The sequence below is a fragment of the Rattus rattus genome, chromosome 3 (assembly GCF_011064425.1).
Source record: "Rattus rattus isolate New Zealand chromosome 3, Rrattus_CSIRO_v1, whole genome shotgun sequence".
Taxonomy (NCBI): domain Eukaryota; kingdom Metazoa; phylum Chordata; class Mammalia; order Rodentia; family Muridae; genus Rattus; species Rattus rattus.
Window position 1 is genome coordinate 97,069,918 of NC_046156.1, and position 27,306 is coordinate 97,097,223.

A 27,306-nucleotide genomic window follows, 5' to 3' on the forward strand; every position below is an offset into this window, starting at 1 on the left:
AGTTAAAAAGTTCTTAAAACCTGGCTGTAATGGCAGACATCTTTAATCCCAGCAGTCAGGAGGCAGGGGCAGGTGGATCTCTGAGATCAGTGGCTACCTCGTCTACAGAGTGAGTTATAGGACAGCCAGGGCTACATAAAGAAACGCTTTCTCAGAAAACCAAAAATAAATAGTTCTTTATTATAAATTTACAGGATGTGTTATTCTTACCAGAAAACTATGAAATATGTTACTCTAATTTTTATTTTCTAAATGAAGAAACTTAAGTCCAGAGAATTAAGGAGTCTGGAGCATAGAGAGATGGCTGCTTGGATAAGGACACCGTCTGCTGTCCCAGCACCACATGCAGCCATGTCCAACTCCCAACTCCAGGGGATCCGACACCCTCTTCTGGCCTCCATGGGCACCAGGCCTGTACAAATATACATGTGGGTGAGACATTCATGCACTAAAATAAAAATAAATATTTTTAAAAGAAAGAAACCTGCTGGTGTCAGGAAATGGAATTGAACCCAAGTAGTCCGACTCCAGGGTCTATGTGCTGGGTTCCTGCAGTCTGCTGAAGGGCAGTGTGACTGCTGGATCATAGAGTGTATTTGTTTTTCTCTTATGAACACTGCCAAATTACTCTCTGGCAATTTGTTCTTCCATCATTAAAGTTCTTCACTTTTATCAGTGATGACTGTAACAAGGCCTCTTATTTTGCCAAGTTAAGAAAACAATTGATTTTTTGTGTAATATTATTTTTATGTGTTTAGAGGGGTGTTTATGTGTTTTGCCAAATTTATCAGTTGTTCATATTTTATGGTTTGTTTTTCCTTTGATTATTTCTCTTATTTGATTTTTCCAAACATTTTTGTTTTTGGTAAACATTTGTTTATTGGGTGTTTAATTGTGTTTTGGTGGTTGGGTATGTGCCCTGGCTCACATGTGGAGGTCAAAAGACAACCCCCAGAAGTCCATTCTTCCCTTTCATTGGGTTCTTGGCATCAACTCACTCATTTACCCAGTGAGCTGTCATGAAAGCACTAATATTTCTATTCTTTAGGAAGTGAAGGCATACACATTATTAACAATTCAAGGGGTAAAAATTCAACATAAAATGAAAAACACATCTCTCACTTGTATTCTTTAGCAACATTCATCAATTCTTTTGTTCTAAAAATACAAAGTATATGATATTCAATATATTTGTTCATATATATTTTAAAGAAATGATGGGATATAAAACCTGTTCTGTGCCAAGTGTAATCCTAGGAGCTCAGGGGTGGGGCTAGGAGTTGAGGTAGGAGGATCATAAGTTTGAGGCCAAAAACTATACAAAAGAAAGGAAAAGTTCAGTAAATGCCCCTTTATACCCCTTTTCTCTTAAAATATTTTGGAGATCATTCCATATCAGTGCCTTCTATTATATATAATTCATAATAATCAGATACAATGTAGCATTTAAATAAATTCTCCCATTTAGGTCATAAAACTCAGTCACATGCTTAATAGCAAAGCATAGGCTCTTAACTGTATACTAGAATTGGGTTTATTTGGGTTTTAGAAAATTGGTTTATTGGGTGCTTGGTGTGGTGGTCATTTCTGCATTGTGTGCATTTTGAGTTAGTAAGAAACTAGAAAGGACAAGGGTGCTGGTTTTTATTCAAGTGGGGTTTCAAAGCAGTTTACCCTAAATGAGTATCCCAAACCGAGAAAGAGCTTGTGTCTTAGTAACTCTCCTTTTGCTGTGATGAAGCATCATGATCAAGGCAACTGAGAAAAGAAAGCATTCAATTGAGGGCTTGCTTACAGCTGCCGAGAGTTAGTCCATCGTCATAGTAGAGGGCATGGCAGCGTGCAGACAGGCATTAACATCAAAGACCACTCAGTGGTACACCTCCTCCAAGGCCACACCAAACAGTGCTACCAACTGGAAACCAAACATTCAAATATGAGTCTGCAGGCTAGTCACACTCAAACTAACAGTTTTGTGACTAGTAAAATAATAGGGGTGAGTGTGAGGTACTTCCTGTGCTAATTTTAGTAAAGTTATAGCATGAGGTTTTTCTTGTTCTACAGGGAAGAAGACAAAAGTGGAGGAAGCCTACATCAGGTGTCTTGCTCTGTCATTCTCAGCCACCAACACCATAAAGACACATCTGGCTTACTAACATAACCTTGGCATTTTTTCAAGTTTTATGCAACAATGTTTTCAGGTGTTTACTAGACAGAGTGTAGGTAACAAAGGTATATGTGTGTCACTTGAGAATTTCATTATTTGTAGGTCTACTTATTTGTATATGTGTAAGTTGTTCTATGAGGGTAAAACAAGACCTAAGACCTGGGATGGAACAGTAAACACTCACAGGCATTCAGTATGTATGGCATTCATTGTGGGATTATTATCTTCACCAGTAACTACTTCTGAGTTTTATTATACTTATTTTGTTATGTGTGTGGAAGTCAGAGGACAAACTGAGAATTGGTTCTCTCCTTCTGCAGTGTTGTTCCTGGCAATCAAACTCAGGTCATCAGCCTTGGCACCTTTACCCACTGACCTATCTTGCCCATCTCAGATATTTATTGGTTGCACCTCTTGGGCACGTCAGGGAATTATACCTCCTCATATTATGACTTATGGATTCTGGATAAGTGATTTGCTTCAGCTAATCACATCATTTGGCCCGAGGTGTGTCATTTGTAAGCAAAAACATTTATGTGCCAGTGATTTTTTTAGGTGTTTTTGTTATTCTTTATTATTTAAAGCATCTTTTAAATATAAATATACTTTGATCATATGCTTCCCCTCCCCCAAGTCCTTCCTGATCCTCTCCTCCTCCCTAACCACTCAACTTTATTTCTCAAAAACAAAAAAAAAGCAAACAAAATCCAATTCAACAACAAACCTCCCCAAACCAAGAAAGAAAAAAGAAAACATCCAAAAAAGAAAAACAAAACAAACTGTAACCAAATAAAAGTACACGCATACAAAATAACAGAGTCTGTTTTGTTTTGGGCAATGTGAGGCCTGTCCTGGAGTGGTTCTGTCTGTGTTGCTCTATATTTGTTCATATCTGCTGCAGGGGGAGTTTCTCTGACGATGGCTGAGCAAGGCACTGATCTATGAGTATAGCAGAAAGTCACTAGGAGTCACTTTACCATTACGTTATTTTTTTTGACTAGTATTAAGTTTTACCTTAGGTCCCTGGGCTATCTAGTATCAAGTTCTTTGACACCCAAACATTGATGGGTATAGAATGGGCCTTAAGTCAAATCAGTAGTTGATTGATTACTCCCATGAATTTGTGCCACCATTGCCCTAGCATATTTTGCAGGTAGTATATCATTGTAAATCGAAGGTTTTATAGCCAGGTGTGTGCTTATTCTCTTTTGGAGGCCTGAAGAATACCTTCCTGTACCAAAGTCACTGGAACATAGGGGTGAAGGTTCTATGTAGGCTCCAGGTCAACATCTCCATGCTTGGTGCACTGTGTAGGTATTGTCTTAAGCGGTGGATCCTTTATGACAGTTTGTGGAGACTGTAGTCTTGGCAACACTCTGGGCTATTTGAGAATTCCTGTGGAGCCTTTTTGGGAAATAACTCAATTAGATATAACCCAATCCCAGTACTGAAAGCTTCATTTGGAACTCTTTCTCCCCAGGAGTTCCACCCAGCTCCTGAGGAAGGCACAGTGGAATCAGGACCAGAGATTGCAGTGCCAAAAGCTGCTTACTTTTGACAATGTAATTCTTTAACTCTTTGCTATTCTGTGGCCAAAAGCCACTGGCCTCTGGCAATTTAACTCCTGCTGATAGCAGCAGGGGAAAGAAACTTAATTACTTTGGATCTTGACTTGGACCTCTCAGTGGCCAGGTGAGATGCATTCCTTAACTCTTAGCTAGAGAGAAAAGAAGAGTCGGGCACGCACAGAGACACAGGCATACTGGATCAAGCAGAGAAGGGTTAAATCACCTTTTAATTGATGTTCATTATTATACTTTCTCAGGATAATTGGTCACATGGTTTTCTAAGCACTTTTACATTCTGTAAGTTCACAGTAAGTTTAATGCAATAGTTCATGTCATGGATTCTTAAAGTTTACAGAATTACAGCAGAATTGTTTACATGTCTTTCCATTAAGACTAGGACCTGATTAAACATTCATTATCTCTTACTAGCTCCCTAAGTTCATTATAAGTTTAAAACAATAATTTTTATGTCGTAAGTTAGCACAGTTTTGTAAAGAAACAAATCATTCGTCGTCTTGTGTCTTATTATTTTGAAGTCTTGTATAAAAAACTAATCCATCATTTATTTTCTGTACTTACACTTTCAATGAATTGCCCATTACCAGTTTATGACCTTTAGTTACCAGGTAGTGACCTCATTCCTAACCTAGAAGAGATATTTTCCTTGTTCATAAATTTGTTCCAAGCCTGCTTCTTTCTCTAGTGCAATTAGCCACTGACACATGAAGGTTTACAAAAATCTATTTGAAGCTTTTTTTTTCTGTAGGGGACTTGAAATTGTGTCAGTCTAGGAAGTCTATAAAATCACTATCAGGAATTGTGACATCATCAATTTATCTACACAGCATTACTACATAAAAGTACATCTTCACATTTATTCTGTAAGAGATCTGTTCAATAGGGTGGGCTGATGCCAGGAATCACTGGGCTGTGTAATAGTGGCAGGAAAGGCAAAAGTAGCAAGAGGCATCCGGGGATGAAATCTCAGAGGACCCCGCATCTCAGAGTGCACCCATGGCAGCCATGCAAAATTGTGAGCCATCTCCAGAAAACCCACTTGCTTGCCATAGCCTGTCCTAAATGGCTTCTGACATGCCTCCCAAATTTTTGAAGACTTCGTTTAGATGGCCTTGATATATGTATATATTTTAGGAAGTTTCTACCGTATAAATTTCTAAATTACTCCTCAAATGCCCCTTTAGCCTTATTTTAGCTGTCTCTTCCATTATTCCCTCCTACAACCCACTCTCCCCAACTACTCCCCACTTGATCCTTCCATTCCAGCCACCCCCATCCACCTACAGCTATCTATTCTATTTCTCTTTACTAACAAGAACTACCTGTTCTTTTTAGTCCCGTACTCTACACCAACCATCTGTGGTTCTATGGAATACAACTTGGCAGCTGTGACTTAGCAGCTAATATTCACATAAAAGTAAATACATATCAGATTTGTCTTTCCATCTTCCCAAGTAACCCTTACTCTGATTTCAATCCTTCTGCTGTATACAAGAAGCACATCCATCCTGTTGGTCTGTGTCTTATTTGGGAAACTGAGAGCATTTATGTTGAGAGTTAACAATGGCCAATGATTATTGATTCCTGTTGTTTTGTTGTCAGTGGTGTTGGTGTTGGTGATAGTGGTGTGTGTGTGTGTGTGTGTGTGTGTGTGTGTGTGTGTGTGTGTGTGTGTGTTTCTTTTGGTTTTGCTGAACTGAGATTACTTCCTGTGTTTTCTTGTAGTTTACCTCATTATGTTAGCACTTTATGTAGGGCTGGATTTGTAGATAAATGTTGCTTAAATTTAGTATTATCGTGGAATGTTTTGTTTTCTCTATGGTGATTGAACTTTTTGCTGGATATACTAGTCTGGGTTGGCATTTGTGGTCTCTTAAAGTCAGTCTCCAGCACACCTGTCCAGGCCCTTCTGGGCTTTAAAGTATCCACTGAGAAGTCAAGCACAACTAATATGTCTGCCTTTATGTTACTTGGCCATTTTTTTTTTTTTTTTCAGATTTCATATTCTTTTTTTGTTGGGTATGTTTGTTGAATTTTTTTTTTTAAGATTTATTTATGTAATGTATATAAATAAGTACACTGTTGCTATCTTTAGACACACCAGAAGAAGGCATTGGATCCCATTAGAGGGGGTTGCTGGGATTTGAACTCAAGACCTCTGGAAGAGCAGTTAGTGCTCTTAACCACTGAGCCACCTCTCCAGCCCGATGAGTTTCTTTTTTGGTTCAGTTTACTTGGTATTCTGTATGCTTCTTTTATCTTTATAGGCATCATCCTCTTTAGGTTAGGGAGATTTTCATCTATGATTTTGTTGAAATTTTTTGTGCCTTTGACCTGTGTTTCTTCTCCTTCCTCTAGTCCTCTTAGTCTTAAATTTAATTTTTTTATAGTGTCCCAGATCTTTTGTGTCAGGAGCTTTTTAGATTTGACATTTTCTCTGTCTTATATATCCATTTCTTTCTTTTCCTTTTTTTTCCCTTTGTTTTACAAGACTGGGTTTCTCTGTGTCGCCCTGCCTGTCCTGGAACTTGCTCCGTAGACTAGGCTGATCTTGAACTCACGGAGATCCACCTGCCTCTGTCTCCCAAGTGCCATAACCAACCAGCTTATGTATCCATTTCTTTATCAGGTCTTCAATGCCTGTGATTCTGTCTTCCATCTCTTGTATTCTGTTAGTCAAGATTGTAAGCATGGTTCCTGTTTGGGTTCCTAAAATTTTATTTCCAGATTTCCCCCAGGTTGGGTTTTTTGTTTATTCTATTTTCATTTTCAGGTTTTCAACGGTTTTATTTCATTTATTCCACTGCTTGTTTGTGTTTCACAGATTTCGTTAGGGGACTTATTTATTTCTTCTTTAAGCACCTCTAGCATATTCATAAGGCTATTTTAAGGTCTTCTGCTTGTGCTTCAGCTGTGTTGGAATATTCAGGATCTATTGTGGTAGGTTTGCTGGGCTCTAGTGGGAACATTGTCCTGGCTGTTCTTTACTGTGTTTTCACACTGGTGTCTGGGCATCTGGGGCTGGGAAAATTGTAATTTCTCAGTGATATTTGGTCTTATCTTTGTTGGATGGGTGTCTTGTTTCTTGGTTCCTCTTTTCACCTCTGATTCTTGGGAGACTGTGGTGGCTAATGTTGCCTGTAGAAAAATCTTCTGGTGTCTTCATCAGTATGAGCACTGGGGATTCCCAGGTAAAATGTGTTTCTTGGTATTGGAACCTCAGACTTAGGAATGGAGATGTGCTGGGGGTGGTGGAAAGGCTTCCCACAAGTGAGGAAATCAGGATGTTCCTGCACCACCTGCTTAGTTAGTCTCGTGGGAGCATCGAGTGAGAAGAGGCCACAGTGGAAGTCTGCAGAGCTGGGCTGAGACTTGAGGCTGGGGCGTGGAGGAACGGAGGGAGAGGTGAAGATCTGCAGTTAGGTTACCTGCTTCACTGGCGGGAGGGGCTATTGATTTTCTGCCAGAGTTGGGTGCTGGGCAAACAAGGAGTTAAGGGAAGGATGTTTGGAGGAGAAGATATGGGTGATCCACTGCAGATGAGTGCCCAAGAGGAAGGTAGTCTGCAGCAGAAGTTCTGCTGCGACACTGGGTTTTGACTTAAAGGAGCAGAGGATATGTGAAGATCTGCAGTCGGCCTTCCTACTTCCATGTCCATCATACATACTTTAAAGTCTGTTTTGTAGACATAGTATTCACTCTTTGGAGCATCCTTGACTTATAGTTGAAGTTTTTGGGGTTTTTTTTTTAATCTTACAGGCTTTTTTTGGGTTCATAACCGGTTATAAATATAGTTCCAACTTACTTTATTTTGGACTTCATTTCTTACACGTATCTAACTTTAAAAAAAAATTTTTTTTTACAGAATTTCATATCATGTGACTGTTCTTTGTTTACCCTGGGACCCATCAGCAGCCCTGTGGTGCATCTGATGCCCTGTGTTTTCTGCTTTGCATGTGCATAATTCCTTCTCTTTCAGTATTGCTTTTATCACTATCTGTTTGTCCAGCTATTTCAATAAATGTAATGAGATGTCAGATGCACAGAATGGTTGGTTCCACATATATCTGTGAGACCACAGGATGGAAGCAATGTCACTCATTATTTCCACATAAGAGCATGTAAATTCAAGTTGGTGGAAGACCTTTATGTTTGATGTGTTGTGGGTTGAATGCATTGCCTCACTATTTGGTGTTGAAATTCAATCTCTAATAGAAAAGTATTTGGAGATGGAAAGTTTGGGGGGGGTAACTAGTATTCAATGAAATCATGAAGTGAGGGATCTCTTTACGGCATCGGGATTCTGACAAGAAACAGTAAAAAGCATACATGTCAACATACATTCACACACGCACTTATAGAAAAACCCTTAACTGATCTCTGCCGCCCCTTCCCCCCAGCACCCCCCCGCTAAAGAAAAAAAGAATCCATAAGCCCCAAGAGATGGTTCATCAAAAGTCTGTGATGGGTGTGCATGGGAAGTATGTATGCTCTGTTCTTATACGACTCTCAAACTGCTGTAAAAGCAATATTACCTGAGCATGGTGGTCCAGGCATTTAATCCCACCACTTAGGAGGCAGAGACAGGCAGATCTCTGTAGGCTTGAGCCTAGCTTGGTCTACATAGAGGGTTCTAGGATAGCTAAGGACCACATAGCGAGACCAAACAAACAAACTTTAATATTTAAACATCAGCGCCAAAATAAGAAAATGGGGTTCAGAGAGATGGCTTTGCTGATAAAGTGCTGGCCACACAAGAATCAGGATCTGACTTTGGATCTTCAGCATCTGCATGAAAAGCTGAGTGCTGGGTCTCAGGCTGGTGAGCGATGGCTCAGCGGGTCAAGCCTGCTGTCAAGCCTGACAATATGCATGTAATTCTCAGAAGTCATATGGTGGGAGAAGAGAACCAACCCAACAGGTTTGCCATCTGACCTCCACACTTGCCCAGTGCACATAAGTACACACCACGCACCCCCCCCACACACACACACTAAGTAAGTATAAAAATTTAAAGCTAAGCTTAGTGGATATGCCTATAACCATGCACTCAGGAGGAAGAGGCAGGTGAATCTCTGTGAGTTCAAGGCCAGCCTGGTTCAGATGCCTTCTTCCAGGACACCCAGAGAGCGGAGAAGTGAAGAACAAAGAGCAAGAGAGAATGAGGAGGGGGCAAGCAGCCCCTTTTATAGTGTCAGGCACAGCTGGCTGTGGCCAGGCGACTGTGGGGAGGAGCATACCTGGCTGTTCCCAGGTAGCTGTTGGGGTGGAGCTTAGACAAAATACTAACACCTTGGAGTCCAGGAGGGACACGTCTAAGCAATAAACATCTTTATGATAAGGGCCAACATCAGAAGGAACAGGAATCTTGTAGGACAAACTGCTATTATCCCAAAATGAGACCAATTGTCTATGATGATCAAGATGCAATCTGGAGCGGGTGTAAACATCTTGCCGGAAACATAAAATTTGTTTTACAAATTCTTTTAGAAGAGATAAATATCGTAAGAGGAAAGGAATGCCATTGAACACATGTGGGCGTTCCCTTGGATGTAAAAGAGCTAGGGAACATAGCTCAGTAATTAGTACAGTCCATATCTATCATGTATAAATAATTGATCAACGGATGTGATGCTGCTGCTGCTGCTGCTGCTGCTGCTGCTGCTGCTGCTGCTGCTGCTGCTGCTGCTAAGACGCAGGCCTGCAATCCTAAAATTTAGGAAATGGAGGCAGGAGAATCAGGTACTCAAGGCTATAGTTGGCTTCAATCTGGGCTATATGAGAATGTCTTTAAAAACAAAAAGAGGGATGTAGAATTCATATCTGCCAAGAGCAACAACTACGGGCCCCTTTTATATCTCACCACCAAAACTTCTCCCTTTCTCCCTGGTATCCTGTCAGTGTTTGCACACATCCAAGATGGTGGTGGATGAAATAGAGAAACAGACCAGCTCTCCTTCCCAGAATGGGCGCAGACGCCGGCTGCGCAGGCGCATTCCGGCTTCCCTCGCCGACCTTGGCGGAGCGCGCCTGCGCAGTGGGGAGCAGTTCGTGGCTAGGTTTTGGGCTGCAGTTTCGGTCTGAAGGCGGCCGGAGCGGCTGTCTCAATTAAGATGAGGCTCTTGCTGCTTCTGCTGGTGGCGGCGTCGGCGGTGGTCCGCAGCGAGGCCTCTGCCAACCTGGGCGGCGTGCCCAGCAAGAGATTAAAGATGCAGTACGCCACGGGGCCGCTGCTCAAGTTTCAGATTTGGTGAGTACGCGCGTCGACCCCCGGCCGCCCGGTCCGGGCTGTGCGCTACCCGAGGCCCCGGCTTCGCGGCCTAGGTGGTTGCTGCTTGCTTGGCTGAGAGCGCGAAGCCGGCTCCTTCCACACGGGCGGCTCGGGGTCCGGACGCTTCGGCGGGCCTCCGCTTCCCTCGGGGCGCTGGCCCCGGCCCTCGGCTCTCTCTGGAGTGCTGGCGTGGGGTGGCCGGCCTTTCTCAGGCGGGGTTCCTCATCGCTGTGCGCTGGCGGCCGAACCGGGCCGGGCGGCAGCGCTGCGAGGACGCGAGGTGGAGCCCGCCGCTCCTAGAAACCGCAGCTCCGCTAGGTTTCCGCGGCACCGGCACGCTTCCCGGACAGCTTTCCCCCTTTAAAGGTCTTGTTCATTCATAGAAAAAGGAAGGGAGCCCGTCAGTTTTCGATGTGTTAGTAATCGACTTTGCTGTTGATTGGTTGAACATTAAAAGTAGGACAGGGATCCATTTTACTAAGGCAGCAGGGGTTGAGGCAGCTTTTAAAAAGCTCCGATTCAAAAAAAAAAAAAAAAATCAAAAGGCTGGAGAAAGTGAAACCTCAAAAGATCTTTTTTCAGGATGGGATGTCAGATTAATAATTCTTTTCAGAATCTGTATGCTTTTCAGTGTTGTTATTGTGCAGAATTCATTTAACGCCGACTTTTTAAAACGTGTACCAGTCTTGCTTTTACTCAATCATTTTGCTTTATCACTGAAGAAGCAAACATTTAAAATAAAAAAAAAATCAAATTTGTGGCATTTAAACCAGAGAATCAGAAAATAAGACGGCAAGGTTAATTTTGGAGTGAAAAATTGGTGACTTCACTGGGACCTTCAGTATATGGTGGTATTTATTACATGACAAATCTCAGCTGTTCCATTGACCAACACCTACAGTCCCTCATACTTAAGAAAGTGGTAGATATTTTACTAGCTGACCATGTGTTGGTTGGAATTTTACTAGGTTTTAAAAAACTTTTTTTTCCCCATCATGTTTGCGATTGAACTCAGGTCCAATTTCCAAGTCTCTCTGTATTTGGACTCTTGTTATAGTTTTACTATGCATTTTCCTTAAGGTGACACCTGAAATCTCAGTGGAGTCAGAAAGATCAAATATTCAAGATTATCTCGGACTACCTAAGTCAAAGCCAACCTGAGCTACTCCAGTGTTTGTCTCAAAAAAATCATGACAAAACCCAAAACAAAAACAGCAAATAGAAGGAACAGCAAGCTGTCATTAATACTAAACTTTTAAAAGACCTTAATTGCTTTAGTCGAACTTTTGATGTTTAGCATTTCTTTGTACTTTAGGTACAGCCTTGTTTAAAATGTCAAATGTTTGTTTTGCTGTCATTCTAAGCCCTTTGATATTTCAGAATATATATATACCAGAAATATCTTTATTATAATACCATACCTAGTTGTTAAATTTAGCTTATTGCAATTTCCTTGGGATAAATCTTCATAATAAAGTGAATATTAGGCTTCTGGTTCTGACTCAAAAGTTTGGGAACGGAGAAGAAACTGATACAGTTGAACATAAACACATGGAAAAAAAACAAGTTTGCAATTTCAGTGCTGTAAAACTCAGGATTTTTGTTTTTCTTTTTTTATCAGCTTAACAGTTCTAAAGAAGTTTATTTCCATGAGTTTTGTGTTTTATAATTATTGTAAGTACTTTTTCTTAAATTTGTCATAGCTCAGCATACCTGCCTTCTGGGCACTTTTGCAGTTGCTAATAGCACAAAATAGCAACACAATTCATAATGGAATTGAATGTGAAAGAGATGAAGCTTATGACCAGGTTCTGTGTTCTCGTGCCTTTCCACCAACTGATCGTTCAGTATCTGCTGTGTCAGTGCCTGTCTTAGGGTTTTACTGCTGTGAACAGACACCATGACCAAGGCAACTCTTATAAGGACACTGTTTAATTGGGGCTGGCTTACAGTTCAGAGGTTCAGTCTATTATCAGCAAGGCGGGAGCATGGCAGCATCCAGGCAGTCATAGTACAGGAGGAGCTGAGAGTTCTCTATCTTCATCTGAAGGCTGCTAGGAGAATAATTCTAGGCATCAAGGATGAGAGTCTTAAAGCCCACACCCACAGTGATACACCTACTCCAACAAGGCCACACTTTCGGATAGTGCCATTCCCTGGGCTAAGCATATACAAACCATCACAGTATACCAGACCGGGCCACCAGGAAACTTCCAAAAATGGCACCATTTTGTTCTCTGTATCTGAGCCCTTGGTTTACAGTGTTAGTTGATTGAGCAGTAGAATTTAGATTCTTTTGGTGTTATTGATTTCATACTGAGTATTTTGATGTTTAAATACTGAATGTTAAAAGGGAAGTTCTCTAGTCAGACCTTGGCCTAAAGTTCTGTCTCACTTACCTTCCTCTGACTTATATGGATCAATGATGTATTCTGGAAGCTGCCCATAGGCACAGTAGGCCTTTATTTTCTCTAAGAACACGTGATTTAACAATCTTCTCAGATCTGCATTTGCTACAGTTTAAAGAGGTTACTCTTACTCTTTACAGTTAATACTCCCTTGAGCATTAAATAATTGAATTACTGAGAATAGTAGATTTTATGAAGTTAACCTTTCAAAACCATTAGAATATGCTGAATTTTCAAATTAGCAATTTAATTATTTATGGCTATAATTTTAGGATAGGTAGCTCCTGCCTGCATTTTTTCCGATAACTGAAGCTGGCATTAGGAAAATAGATTTTTATTTAAATGTATGCTGTCTCAGCCTTTGCTTTCATAGAAGAGTAGAAAGAAGCTGACCACGTACTTGAGGGCCTTAAGGAAATGCTAAGCAGTTGAGTGCTTGCCGCCCAAGTTCTCAGCTTCCATGTCAGGCAATTTTTAACTTCCAGTAACCACCTCCAGTGATGTCTGATGTCTCTGACTTCCATAGGCAGCTATATATACCCCTTCTTTACAAATACACATAATTTTAAAATGTTTTTAAAGACCAAAATTGATTTATATAAAATCAAAACTGATTAATAACTGATCAAGTTGAGCCAAATGCTGAAGTGGAGACATTATAAATCATATTAGTGAATTGACACTTGATATCTGCACTCTTTAATATTTCTGTGCCTACTCTAATTTTTATGTGTTGCACAGAATTAAATCCGTGCTTTTGTGGTTTTTATAGGCAAAACCAAACTAGCACATAAAATTGCAATTCTGTTAAGAGAGCTATAAGGGAGAGTTTTAATGATAGGGAGAGTCCCAGTGTGGGATCAAGAAGGTTCCCTTTTTGGGGGAGGGGAGGAGGGATGGAGGCGAGCTTGTCACTTTTCTTCAGGTCTTCAGGAGCCTCATCGTATGAGACAAGCAGTCCAACGAGACAAGCACACACATCATTCCTGGGTTTTTTGTTGTTAGCGTTAGGGATTGAACTCAGGCACTTTTGCTTGCTTGGAAAGTGTTTTCAAAACTGAGTCGTCTCCTCTGCCCTTGAACAGAGATCTAGTAATGAGATTTGTTTCCATAGGGCTTTGTAGACAGTGGCCTTATTGTAGGAAAATATACTTTGCAGGAGAAGCCCAAGGCTGTTATTGATTTTAAAGAAGGAGTAGACTATACCCTTGAGGTTTCAACTAGGATCAGAAAAGCCAACTAGTTTTATTGTAGAAAAGGTATTCCAGAGACAAGAATGGAAGGGAATATATTTAGAAGGGAAGGGGTTTTTTTAGAGTTGTCCAACTGAGAGGTGATAAAACTTGGAAACAAACATAGTAGTGGATATACACAGAGGTTAGAGGGATCTTTAAGAGGTAGGCAATTTAGCAGCTTGAAGTGTTGACGTATAGTTGACCTTCTGCATCTTTGAGATCCATATCTATGGATTTAGCCAATCTCTGAAAATACCTTTGCGGTGGCATCAGATGGTGGGGGCTGCAGGGGTGGTGGTATTGCACTGTACCAGTGTTCTCCAAACAGAATGCACAGCTAACTAGTCCATTGTGCTGAGTATTAAAGTAATCTACACTCATGTGTACAGGAAGGTATACATAGGGTGTGCAAATGCTGTGCCATTTTGTATTAGATCTAGACAAGGCCTGCCACCAAATTGCCCTGAGGACTTCAGGGATACAGTGAAGGAGAGACAAGGCAGGAGGTGAGGACTGTCTAGACACTGAGCTGTGGAATGACGAACATGGTGTGTGCTCTCTGAGCTCTCTCTCCAGTGCAGGTCAGGGTCTCACGGTCTATCCCTGACTGTCCTGGAACTTGCCTCTGTAGATCAGGCTGGCCTTGAGCTCACAGAGATTCACCTGTCTCTGCTTCTGCTCTAAAGTGCTGAAGTCAAAGCCACGACTGCAGACTTGGTTTCCTCCCCGCCCCCTTCTTTTTTTTTTTTTTTTTTTTTTTAAGAGAACAGTCTTTGCTATGAAGGCTTACTTGTTAGAAAGATGTTGAAGTATTGCTGGTGGTAGATTTTTGTCTGTTACAAAAACTAAAGCGGGCGGAACTTCTTCTTCTCTGCCACGGTTGGTCCTAAGACTTCTCCCTGACCCTCCCCTAACCCTTTGCTGGAGTGTAGAGATGGTCACAGTTGGATAGGTTATTACCTGGCTGGCCTCTGCTGAGCTCAGAATGGTTCTCTGTGGGATATGCTATGTCCAAGCCACTGAACCAAGCCTCCAGATCTCACTGGAATGTACCAGTACTATTTTTTCCTGTTCCCCACCATACTCTGATGCACCTACACTGCTTAAATCCCACCAGTGTTTCTCTTTTTGAACATCTGGGGCTGCAGACATGTCTCTGGTTAAGAGCACTGGCTGCTCTTCCAGAGGTTCTGAGTTCACCTCTCAACAACCACATGGTGGCCCCTAGCCATCTATCATGGCACCTCATGTCCTCTTCTGGCATGCAAGCAGAACACTCATACATATAAGTGAATAAATCCTACAAAACAACCCTCTGTTGGGCTATAGAATCCTAGGGATGGGGCGCTTTGCAGAGGTGAGGATAGCTATCCAGTCTCTCTTAAGTCTTAGCTCTGGGAAGTTTCAAGTAGGAATTTTCCAGAAGCAAATGTTAGATAATTTTCCTCAATTTTGGCCTTTCTGTTTCCCTCACAGTTTTTTCTTCCAGATCTTGCATTAGTCACAGTCATTGTTAGTATTGAGTATGTTCCATTGATGTGAATTTCTGTGGTTTCAGACTTTGAATTAGAATTTGATAGGGGCTGTGTACTAAAAGCTGTTTTAAGCATTTTCAGGCTGGTTGTGATGGCACATACCTACCATCCCAGTGTGAAGGCAAGTCTGAAGACAGTGTGGGCAACTTACCGTGAGACCCTGTCTCCAAAGGGAAAAGACTGGGGAACTGCTCTGTACCACAGTGCTTTCCCTGCATAGTAGTAGTTTAATGTTTTCGGTGATGCTGGCTGGTAGAAGACAAGGAGTCACTGAGGTTAAAGATTCCTGTAGTGGTTGTTGTCAGGATGAAAGCAAAACCTGGGTGCTCTGCCACTGTTCTGTGTCCTGGCACCACAGCATTTGCTCTCAGATGCCACAGAACTTGTGTTAAACCTAGCATCTGTGGCGCTCACAGGCAGGCTCTCCCTTATGTGGAGGTCTCCTTCTCTGACCAGTTCATCTGGAAGGTGGTTGTATATCTGTGGAGTTATCTTCATGTCGTGACTCTACTGCTCAGATCAGCCTTAATGTTCAGTACGTGAGTCCGTGTTTATTATTGCTGATAAAGAGGAGAGAATAGAGATGGCTTTTGAAAAAGGATAGAAGTGGGTTGGGGATTTAGCTCAGTGGTAGAGCGCTTGCCTAGCAAACGCTAGGCCCTGGGTTCGGTCCCCAGCTCCACAAAAAAAAAAGGAAAAAGGATAGAAGTTAGATAGTTTATGTCCTAAGAAAAGAATGGTAGACAGTTACACATAACAGTGAAATTACAGCTATATTTCCACTTTAACACGTTTGTTTATGCGCTGAATCATGGGCTTCCTTGTGTGTTACCTTATAATTGTTCTCCAGAGATTGCAGTGTATTTGTCTCTCAAATTAGATTGTAAACTCCTTCAAGAGACTTAAGAACTATAATCATTTAAAGTACTGTTGATATTTTTCTTGTAATAGGGATAATCACTTTTGTACATACTCTGTCACTTTTACATGGTTATCTTCAAAATGCAGAGAGAGTTGGATAGTACAAATATTATAACTAGACCAGAGTGAATACTGTGTCAAAGAAAGTTAATGCGCTGTTGATAGTTGGAGAGAGTCTATTTCCTGACTTGGTCCATCAGCCCACACGTGGGGCTCCAATGCATGTGTGGAGGTCAAAAGAACAACCTTAGAGAGTTGGCTATCCTTCAGCATAGGCTGTAGGGATTGAACACAGGCCTTCAAGGCTTTTGTGGGAAGTGCTATTTACCCACTGAGCCATCTCACTGGCCCATTACATTTTTGTTATGTGCATCTGTCCTATTGGAAAGTCCTTGGCTTTATTGACCTTTGTGGAAATTGGTCAGATATGTTTGTTGATGAGCTTGCATAACTTGGTCTCCAATCGTGCTCTGCCCTGTGACCATGAACAAGTTAGCCTACCCTTTCTGAGTCTCCTCAAGTCTAAAGCAGGGAAGGGAAAACCTCACAGGCTTGCTTTGTTCTAGGGCCTGCTTCTTTGATCAGGTTTGTGGGAAGTCAAGAGAGAAATAAGATTTGAAGGTGGTGGCTGTACTTGTGTCCGTCCTCTTGTCTGTAGTTAAAAGGTCATTTGTACAGTGTGCTTTTAGCTTAACTTTTAACATTTTTATTTGGTGCGTGTGTTCACGTTTGCTCTTGCCCAGGCACCTGCGCCATGTGGCTCAGGCTTAGCAGCAAGCACTTTGTCTTGACCAGATTTATTTTTGATCCAGTTCAGGTTCTGAACTTACTACCCTTTGGAAATAATCTACTTCAAAAAGTCATGTATTTACACAACAGTGAGTTCACAGGCACTAATGTAATAATCAGTACAAGCCAGACTGCTAACAGTCAAAGCAAGCATGTGACGTCAATGTGGCGTCAGGGACAGCTGGCTGCTGTGCTGAAGACTCCTGAGCTGTGTGACAACTGAGGCAAGGTTCCCTGCTGGCCGTTCTTAAGCTGATTCAGACTAGACTTTAACGAGCCCGTTGGGAGACTTACCATGAACCAAATGGAATAACCAGAACACTTAATAGTTGGCTTGGGGTTGGGGTAGGGGTGTGGACCAGCATGACTTTTATGAGAAAGGTTTTTGTATTTGTGTGTGATATAGTTGATTTAGGAACAGAGTTAAGCACATCAAAGGTTTCTTACTTGAGAATAAATGAGATGTGACAAGAAATGGACCATTTGTTGGCTGTAGTAGTGTTTTGGGGAGGAGTGTAAGTTTAGGATTAGGAAGGTTTATTTGAGAATAAGTAGACTTGAAAAGTTTCTCTGACATTTACAGTTATCTCTGTAGACTAAATACTTCTATCTGAAAACATGTTAAAACTGATTGACAAATTCACAGTCCTTTAGACGAATTGAACCTATGTCAGTCCTCATGTTACTGCAGTATGCAGTCGGCTCTGGGAGCACTGATGAACAGTTATGGATGGGCCTAGGCGTCATCGACAGTATATTTGGGGAGAATTCATGCACACGATGGAACTGGAAACTTAGGAAGTTAGAAAGTTAGGAAGTTTAGACTTAGGAAGTCTAGAAATGTCTCTTGACCATGCTGTTCCAAAAGACCCCGTGCTTTTCCAACTCTACAGTTTAGTTGCCTGACTGGATATCACCTATTTTACTTCTCTCTTCCCTGCTAGATTGCTCATTGTGACCATATACCTACTTATACTAAACCCAAACCTGTTACAAGTCCCTACCACTCACTGCCCCCAAATTACAGGGTAAAACTTGGGCAGGCTAAGGGTGTGGCTCAGTGGAGTGCTTATCTATCACCAGGAAGACTCTGGGTTTGCCCCTAGCACCTGGGGAGGAAAAAAGGAAGGAACAGAAGGGGAAGGGATTGGGGAAAGGGAAGAAGAGGGAGGGAGGAAGCAAAATCTCAGGCCTTTACAGTTAGGAAAAAAAATCTGACTTCTCCCCACCCGTTTCTTCTGTCCTCTCCATTCCCAATTTCGTAGCCCGCATGGCAGAGGGTTAGGTCCTACTTACAGGAGATCCATCATTGCTCATGTTCCAGAAATGCATGTCTACCAGAGGATAGCTTGGAGTTTCTCTAGAAATGAACTGTGGATTTGTTTTTTAAGTTATTCTCTATTAAGTAACATTTAATACCAGAATCTTTGGAGGATATTCAGAATCTTTCAGTAGGACTGAGAAGAGAAAAATATATACATTCTATTGGGGAAATAGAGATGTGAATCAGAAACCTCTGAGGGAGACCTTGGATTTTTAGATTCCCTAATTAATTGGTCTCTCACAGGCCCTGCTGCTTTTTTTTTTCTGAGTCACTTTGAGAACTCCTTAGATGTACATCCAGGGCACTGTGTAAGCAGTTCTTTTTTTTTTTTTACTTTTCTATTTTTCGGAACTGGGGACCGAACCTAGGGCCTTGCGCTTGCTAGGCAAGCGCTCTACCACTTAGCTAAATCCCCAACCCCGTGTAAGCAGTTCTAAACGGTCTCTGCCACTTATATTTTAGTCATTATTTTCTGTAGTCTTTATGGAGGATCAGTTGTTGTGAGGGTTCAATATGCATGCATATATAAATTAGTGTTATTGCCTAACACAAAGCTATGAAGTATACTGTTATAACTGGTTGATTTGTTGGGGACATAAACATACAAAATGTATAAAATGGGAGAAGAAACAAAGCCTGCCATATATCCGTTGTTTAAGTTTAGTCATTAATTTTAAAGAATTCAGAGAAAAAGTTTAATCTGATAGTAATTCTTAGATTTTAAGTCTAGATACATTCAGAACACTTAATGGAAACATGTTTTTTTCTTGGCAGTGTATCCTGAGGGTACAGGCGGGTGTTTGAGGAGTACATGCGGGTTATTAGCCAGCGGTATCCAGACATCCGCATTGAGGGGGAGAATTATCTCCCTCAACCAATTTATAGGTGAGTGAATTTCAGTAACTTGAATATAGTCTTTGAACTTATAAGCTTTGTAAATGGGTTCAGTCACCTTTGCTGGTTCTTGTAATTTCTTGTTTGCTTATAATAATATACAGAGAATACTACTTTGTAAATAACACATGGGATGAAGACTTTTAAAAATCTATTTCCTTGTGTAATCTATGTTGGGAATTAGGCTAAGATTGAACCCAAGCTGTTATCTGAGCATGGATCTTACCACTGAGCCACACCCCAGGCCTCTCACATTTCCTAGAAAAACCAGTGGTACTAAATGTAATATAATTATAACTTAGATTTTATATCCAGAAAATGTCTTTTCATAAGCTTTAACTATTTCAAGATAGATACGAAATTGTAGTTTCTGATTAATTTGTTTCTTTTCTTTTGATAGACACATAGCATCTTTCCTGTCAGTCTTCAAACTAGTATTAATAGGCTTAATAATTGTTGGCAAAGATCCTTTTGCTTTTTTCGGCATGCAAGCTCCTAGCATCTGGCAGTGGGGCCAAGAAAATAAGGTATGTGGCTTTGGTGGCTGTGGGCCTTTTAAGGTTGTTGTGACTTTGACTCTGTGTGTGGGGAGGAAGGGGAGAGTGTGTGGTGTATGTGTGTGCATGTATGGTTGTTGTGATTATTTTGTCACTGTTAGTGATTGACCTGCCATGCGTTGTAACTCGCACCATTTTCTGTCTCTGGGGAAGCCCTTCCTTCACTGCCTTGGGTTCAGTTTGCATAGTGAATGCTGCATACCTTGCAGGACATTTGTCATAACCCTTTAGTTTCTCTAGAAGACCTAGGCACACACCTATTTGTTGCTGGAGTTTGACTATAACTTAGATCAAATCATATCTAGGAGAGCATTTCTATGTGATGCAGCCTTTTCTACCAAGTAATATAGTGTTAATGGTGCGTGCTCTCATTAGTTTGTTATCGAAACTCTTAGGATTTACTCTTAGACTTTTCTGTTCATGGAGGGCTATTGACAAGCTGCTGCAAAGAATCAATATGGATACAGTTGGGGATTGTATGTTATGTTTTTCATCTGTAGAATTTTGTAGCACACAGTTTTAGATCATCTTTTATTAAAGCATGGGGACATTTAGCATTCAAAAGAGAAAGAAGCTGTAAAAACTCAGCAGCTGGCTGGAGGAGAGGAGGAAAAGCCAGGTCATTTAAGCTGGTGTGGAGGTCAGACCCATGATCGGTCAGCAACCATATTTATGCTAAGGAGGGAAGCTTTAGGGAAAGAGTAAGGAAGCCCAAAATATTGATGGAAAGTCCAAAGTGTTAAGGAGGACATGCTTAGGATAGAGAAAGAGAAAGGAGAAGTTATGCCTTTCTCAGTGCTGGCTTTTCTTAGTTATTCAGCCAAATAGGCACACTGATTACCTGTATGGCTGCAGCCTGTAATCTGCTCATTCGTCTTATCTTTTTACTTAGAATCTTTTTCCTCTGAGTCATTTTCCCTTATTGGAAATGGGTCTAATTTTATAAAGCAAGATTCTCTGGGGAGTGCTCTAGCTTTGCCTTTTAGTTCAAGTCTAAATATCGTAAACAGATTCCTATATGGTTCTCCTAGAAAAGGCATTGTTAACATAAGCATCCTTAGTGTCTCTAGGAGAAGTATATCTCTACCCTGTTGTTAGGCAGCTGTGGGTTTGCAGCTGAGTGCTTCCTAGTGTTCTTGCTGCGCTTGCTTGTGTATCTACAGCACGCTGTGCTTGCTGTGTTGACTTCTGTAGACAGACTTGCTATTCCTTGTTAGCCATGGAAGAGCCAAGACAGAGTTTATGACAGTGCCCTCTGTGTTCCTATAAAAAGCTGTGACATCAGCTACCACCTAGCTCAAAAAGAATAGACAGGCAAGCCCTTTCTCTTACAGACATTTCCTTCTACATCTTCACCATATCCCATGTTTAGTCCAGTAAGTTCACTAAATTAAAGCACAATGAGTGCCTCCACCCTCGTTTTGAAAAGGGTAGTTTTTGCCTTTGAAAGTCGAGTGCATGTACTTCTGTATGCTGGGCCACTCTAAACCTACAGATGGTTTTAAAATGGTTTTGAAGACTGTAAGTAGGTCGTATGCAATAGACAGAGTTGTTGGTGATCGCATGCCTGTGCTCTTGTGAATGTGGACGCTGTACATGTGAAGTTGGTAAAGCTCATGAAGCTGGCATTTCTACTGAACTTCAGTTATTGAGATGTTTTAGAAGATCTGTATATGATATGAATGTCGTGTCTTGGTTCTTTCACAGGTAAAGAGCTGTGAGTTTTTCTTGATGTGTAGATTATATCTAAACCTGTAAGATAGTTTTATATGGACACTTAAAGTATATTAAAGTACTGTTAAACTAAGGTTGAAACTGTGTATCAAAACAAACTAAGTTGTATTGTGCTGTTTGACTTCTAGGTTTATGCATGTATGATGGTCTTCTTCTTGAGCAACATGATTGAGAACCAGTGTATGTCAACAGGTGCATTCGAGATAACTTTAAATGGTAAGTTCTGAGTAGCATGCATTTGATATTTCACATGTTTAACAACAGTAGGCCTTTTAGTTTTCATGAGAAATTCTTTGATACTCATATAAAAGAGTTGATATAATTATAAATTGAAGAATTTTTACTGCTACTTGAGGTGTTAGGGTTCCTGGATTAGTTAGCTTCCATGTGCTAACTCTCTGGCTATATTCTCTATTCCATGGCTTTAAAGTAAAAGCTGTTTAATGATTCTTGAGTGCCTTCATTAGGATACTCTACACCTATTTTGACTGCTTTACCTGGGACTCTTTTTTTTTTTTTTTTTCTCCATCTTTATTAACTTGGGTATTTCTTATTTACATTTCAATTGTTATTCCCTTTCCCAGTTTCCAGGCCAACATCCCCCTAGCCCCTCCCCCTCCCCTTCTATATGGGTGTTCCCTTCCCCATCTTCCCCCATTGCCCTACCCCCAACAATCACGTTCACTGGGGGTTCAGTCTTGGCAGGACCCAGGGCTTCCCCTTCCACTGGTGCTCTTACTAGGCTATTCATTGCTACCTATGCAGTTGGAGCCCAGGGTCAGTCCATGTATAGTCTTTGGGTAGTGGCTTAGTCCCTGGAAGCTCTGGTTGGTTGGCATTGTTGTTCATATGGGGTCTCAAGCCCCTTCAAGCTCTTCCAGTCCTTTCTCTGATTCCTTCAACGGGATCCCGTTCTCAGTTCAGTGGTTTGCTGCTGACATTTGCCTATGTATTTGCTGTATTCTGGGTGTGTCTCTCAGGAGAGATCTACATCCGGTTCCTGTCGGCCTGCACTGCTTTGCTTCATCCATCTTATCTAATTGGGTGGCTGTATATGTATGGGCCGCATGTGGGGCAGGCTCTGAATGGGTGTTCCTTCAGTCTCTGTTCTAAACTTTGCTTCCCTATCCCCTCCCAAGGGTATTCTTGTTCCCCTTTTAAAGAAGCAGTGAAGCGTTCGCATTTTGATCATCCGTCTTGAGTTTCATTTGTTCTAGGCATCTAGGGTAATTCGAGCATTTGGGCTAATAGCCACTTATCAATGAGTGCATACCATGTATGTCTTTCTGTGATTGGGTTAGCTCACTCAGGATGATGTTTTCTTACCTGGGACTCTTAAACAACCAGCTTCCAATAAGCTCTCAGCTCGCTCAGGTTCCCTCTGCTGCTGTGGTTCTCTGGGGTTTGTTCAGTTGTCTCATCATTTATCTATCTAATTTCACCTCCATTCCATAGTGAAGGGATTTCCAAACTCACTAAATTCTTTGTCCTACATTGCTTAGATCTGCTTCTCCTATCTTCGCTGCTGCCCCCTGCCCCGGTCCATGTCGCATGGCCTCACATGGTCTCTGAATAGTAGGTTGACAAAAAGACCTTTGACCATGACTTTTACCTTTTCTGCTTTTTGTTTTTTAAGACAGGGTTTCTCTGTGTCTTGGAACTAGCTTTGTAGACCAGGCTGGCATCGAATTCACAGAGATCTACCTGCCTCTGCCTTCTGAGTGCTGGGATTAAGGGCATATACCACCAATCCTGGCCATTTTTTAATTGATGAAAATAATACTTGAAATTCAAATTTCTGTGATTATAACAAAACATTGGAGTTTTGTCAAGGAAAGTTTCACAGAAATCTGTTCTCTGTTCTGTAATGAATGGCCCAGGTTGATGTAAAATTCATGATCCTCCTAGTACTTCTTTCAGGCGTGTGCCATCATTGCTGGCCACAGTGACCTTTGTAATGAAGCTTTCCTTGTTACACTTGAGTGTCTAGACTCCTTAAGTAAGTTCTTTTTCAATATGATGCCAGTGTATTCAGTGTGAGCAAAGGTCCTGCAAAATCTGATTTGGTCCCATAGTCCTGTTGTCTGTCTAATAGTTTTATTTGAACACAACTATGCCCAATTTTAAAATGTGTTCCTAGCGCTGCCCTCAGGTTGCTGTGCAAGTTGAATGTGACAAGCACTATTCCTTAGGAAAAAATGTTTCCTTCTTCGTTGGTTGTATGCAGTCTTTCTTTTTTTTATCCCAATCTAAATGTCTGTTCCTCTTCAGTCTCTCTTGAACAACTCCTGTACATCCTGTGCAGGTCTGTGCTCCTTTCAACTTCCAAACCTTTACCTCAGTGACTTATCTTTTTCGTTATAGCTCTAGTTTAACTGATGCTCCTCATAGCATTGTAGCAGTCGGGTTTTAATCCCGAGTGTAGTTTTGTGGTGACTTGTAATGCCCTTGGTTTTTTTGCTGCAGCAAAAACGCCTAAGAGGAAGAAACAGTACACTTTCGTATCGCTAATTGTGTATGCAACTCAATAAATATTTGTGGGGTCGATGTCTACTGTGGAAGCATCTTTAATGTGTTTTTGGGGTGGGTTTGGGGGTTTGGTTATTTATTTTGTAGATGTACCGGTATGGTCTAAGCTGGAATCTGGACATCTTCCATCCATGCAACAACTTGTTCAAATTCTTGACAATGAAATGAAACTCAATGTGCATATGGATTCAATCCCACATCATCGATCATAGCCCTACCTATCAGCACTGAAAACTCTTTTGTAAGTAGGTTTAAAATGTAGTATCTATTTATTGGTTCCCATTAATCTTACCACAAATGCTAGAATATGCTATCTACTAGTTCAGTTTCCAGTTTAAAATGAAACATAAAGATGTCTTTCAAACTCTGACCTCCTAGTAGCAGAATTGATGTGTTTTATTACGGTTTATAGATACATAGCTTCTCCTTACTTTCAAATACTAAGTTCCTAGGCATCTGTACTATTTTTAACATATTTAAGATTGGGCAAATGTGAAAATGTAACGTTGGGTTAGCTTTTGCTTAGTAGTGGCATTCTCAACTCCTTTTTGATCAGTGGGTTAGCTTCCCAATAGTTTGTCTTAGAGTGACTACTGAAATATGATATTCTTCTCTGTTTCAGACACTAAGGGATTTTGCAAGAGCAGCGTGACTGACATTATGAAGGCCTGTACTGAAGACAGCAAGCTGTTAGTACAGACCAGATGTTTCTTGGCAGGCTCGTTGTACCTCTTGGAAAACCTCAGTGCAAGACAGTTTTCCATGCTGGCACGTGCTGAACTCTGCACATACATGCAGTGCAGTGATACTGTGTAGCTTCCCCGAGCCCACTGTTAATAGTTTCTTCTTGACATGGCATTACTACTTGTAATTCTTTTCTTGGTCATGTTTAAGAAAGTACAGAATTGAGTTGCAACTTGAGTTTTTTCAACATGTGTGTTAAGTCGGTTGTGTTTTTATATGAATTTTCATTTTTTTTAATAGTTAAGCATCAGCTTTCATGGGGCAACACCTGAAGTTCCCAAATAATTTTTAAGATAGCTCTAATTGGCCATGTTTAATACATAGTTTTGAAAACACTGCAGATTGTGAACAGTAAAAATTATACAGGATTATGGGAGAAAATCCAATGTCCAAAATACTCTACCAAGTTGTGTGTGTGTGTGTTGCCTACTAAGTATGATATGTATGTGTGAGTGAGTGTGAGTGTGTGTGTGTGTGTGTGTGTGTGTGAGAGAGAGAGAGAGAGAGAAAGAGAGAGAGAAAGAGAGAGAGAGAGAGAGATTATCAAGAACAGCAAAACCAACTGCTTTAAAAACCCTATTGTTCAAATTGTCTTGACCAATCTAATAAATTAATTAACGGGCCCTTTATACTAAACTAATTTTAGAAAAACTGAGGAGATGTTAAATGAAAAAGTTTATTGTTCAGTGTATCTGTTAGCATTATTTTTAATAACCATCTGCCTAATTTTTTTGTTTTTGACTTACGGATAATCTCATAAAGGACATACTTTAGATTCACACACAAGTAATGAGCTAATTTACTGTTTTTAGAACAGTTGAAACTCACCTCACTAAAGAACAATTCAGTGAAACCTCTTTACAAAGTATGTATTATGTAAACGGAGATCATTTGTCTAGTAATTGAATTATCTTAACATCATATATCAGAATTTTATTGTATTTGAAAGACAATTAAAAATATTTTTAATGTTTTCATATTGTTCCAGAGTTCTAAAAAGAAACTTAGAGTTGATAAAGACAATAAGAATGATTTTGCAGAAATAGAGAATAATTTTGAATAGCAGTTACATAGCAGCTGTGGCAACAGAAAAGAGGTTAAGTGGAAGAGGCAAACATAGCCTGGACCTGTGAGTGGAAGTTAGGAGCCTACGGGAAGGAGATGCAGGGGTGATGATGTTGATGCCACCTGACTCTTAGATGTTGAGAGCAGCTTGACTCCTGGACGTACACTGAGTGCATTCAGGCAATGCCTCTTACAGCCTAAAGTGGAACCTACTGTGATCCTCGGATAGCAGGAAGTTAGTCCAGTGATTAAAAGAAGAAAACGGATGGAATATTACCCTTTTGGTTAGGATTATAGCACTGCTAGCCTAGGTTCTTTTGGTGATAGACATTGTAATTTAAACGAAGTTCCATATATATGTATATATTGACTAGATCTTAAAACCTTGCTACTATGGTTGCCTACCACTTCAGACTCCACACCTTGCAGAGTTTAACATCAGAGGGGCCTTTCTTCAAGTAATGGACATTCCATGTGTGATGCAGTTAGCTTTATGGCACATAGACATTCATAATTTGAGCCATGGATGTTCATGTGTACTTGACAGGTCAAACTATGAAGAACCCAATGTCAAATCCAACTTTGTCCATGTTTGCCTTAGGGTTGAGTTTGTCTCTAAGTTAATAGCTTTTACTGGCTTAGACATTCACACTCATCTCTTTTATTTTATGCTTAGTCATATTTAAATCCAGAATGTAATAGTCTACTAGACAGATAAATGAGATGCATGAATATAAAAATATATAAGGAAAAGGAGAAGGTAAACTATTTATAACTTTATTATATTACTAACATTTCAAAATGTATTAGTTGCTTATAAACTGTATAATTACAACATGTCTATGCTCTATTAACCAGAAGGCCGAGGACGTATCAACAGGCTGGCTTACTGTACTGGAGTTTTCAGCATAGTTGCCATTGTGGAAGGATTTTGCACAGTTAAAACATTGGTAAAACATGGCTTTAACCCTCAGCATGTCAGATGTGAGTGGCTTTGGCTGTGTACTAGCATTAGTGATGGTTGCTCAGCCTGAAGAGCTGTGAAATGGGGTGAGATCAGTCATGGTTCATTCTTACTTCAAAGGTTTAATAGTTTGGAATTTTGATTGACTTGGCACGTTCTATCATTGTCATAACTTAAATAATTCAGTTAAAAATTTTTTAAACATGATTTGATATTCTAGGGCTTTTCTTTTTTAAAAAATGAGAAGCAGGTAAAGAATTGTAAAGATTTGGGACTTCTCTGTGGCATTGTGAAAATAAATAAGCCAATGTGAAAGGAACCCTGCTTTGTGAGACTAATTCTGTACTAGTGACTTTATGTGGTAAGTATGTTCAGGGGATCCTGCATTTTAACAGCTGTCATCCAGTGATGTCTGCTTTCTAAGGGCTTCTTAAGCCAGCCAGGTTTTTCTTTTTTAACTCCCATATCTGACTCTAATTCTTACCAGTTTTACTGTAAAGTTGTTTTCCTCAATAATTTGCAGGTACAGTCCTGAGCCATCGACTACATTGTAATTTGTTGTCTGGAACATAAAGAATAGCAT

The 27,306-nt window shown here is 40.6% G+C and overlaps 1 protein-coding gene across 1 annotated transcript; it reads left to right on the plus strand.

Moving 5' to 3' along the window:
- Positions 1-9,781: 9,781 nt before the first annotated feature.
- Positions 9,782-27,042, plus strand: Selenot (selenoprotein T). Its single transcript, XM_032898363.1, has 6 exons — positions 9,782-10,003; positions 19,011-19,121; positions 19,531-19,657; positions 21,550-21,637; positions 24,038-24,191; positions 24,573-27,042. Exons 1-5 carry the CDS (start codon positions 9,867-9,869, stop codon positions 24,160-24,162), a joined length of 588 nt encoding a protein of 195 aa, XP_032754254.1. The 5' UTR covers positions 9,782-9,866; the 3' UTR covers positions 24,163-24,191; positions 24,573-27,042.
- The last annotated feature ends 264 nt before the right edge of the window (positions 27,043-27,306 follow it).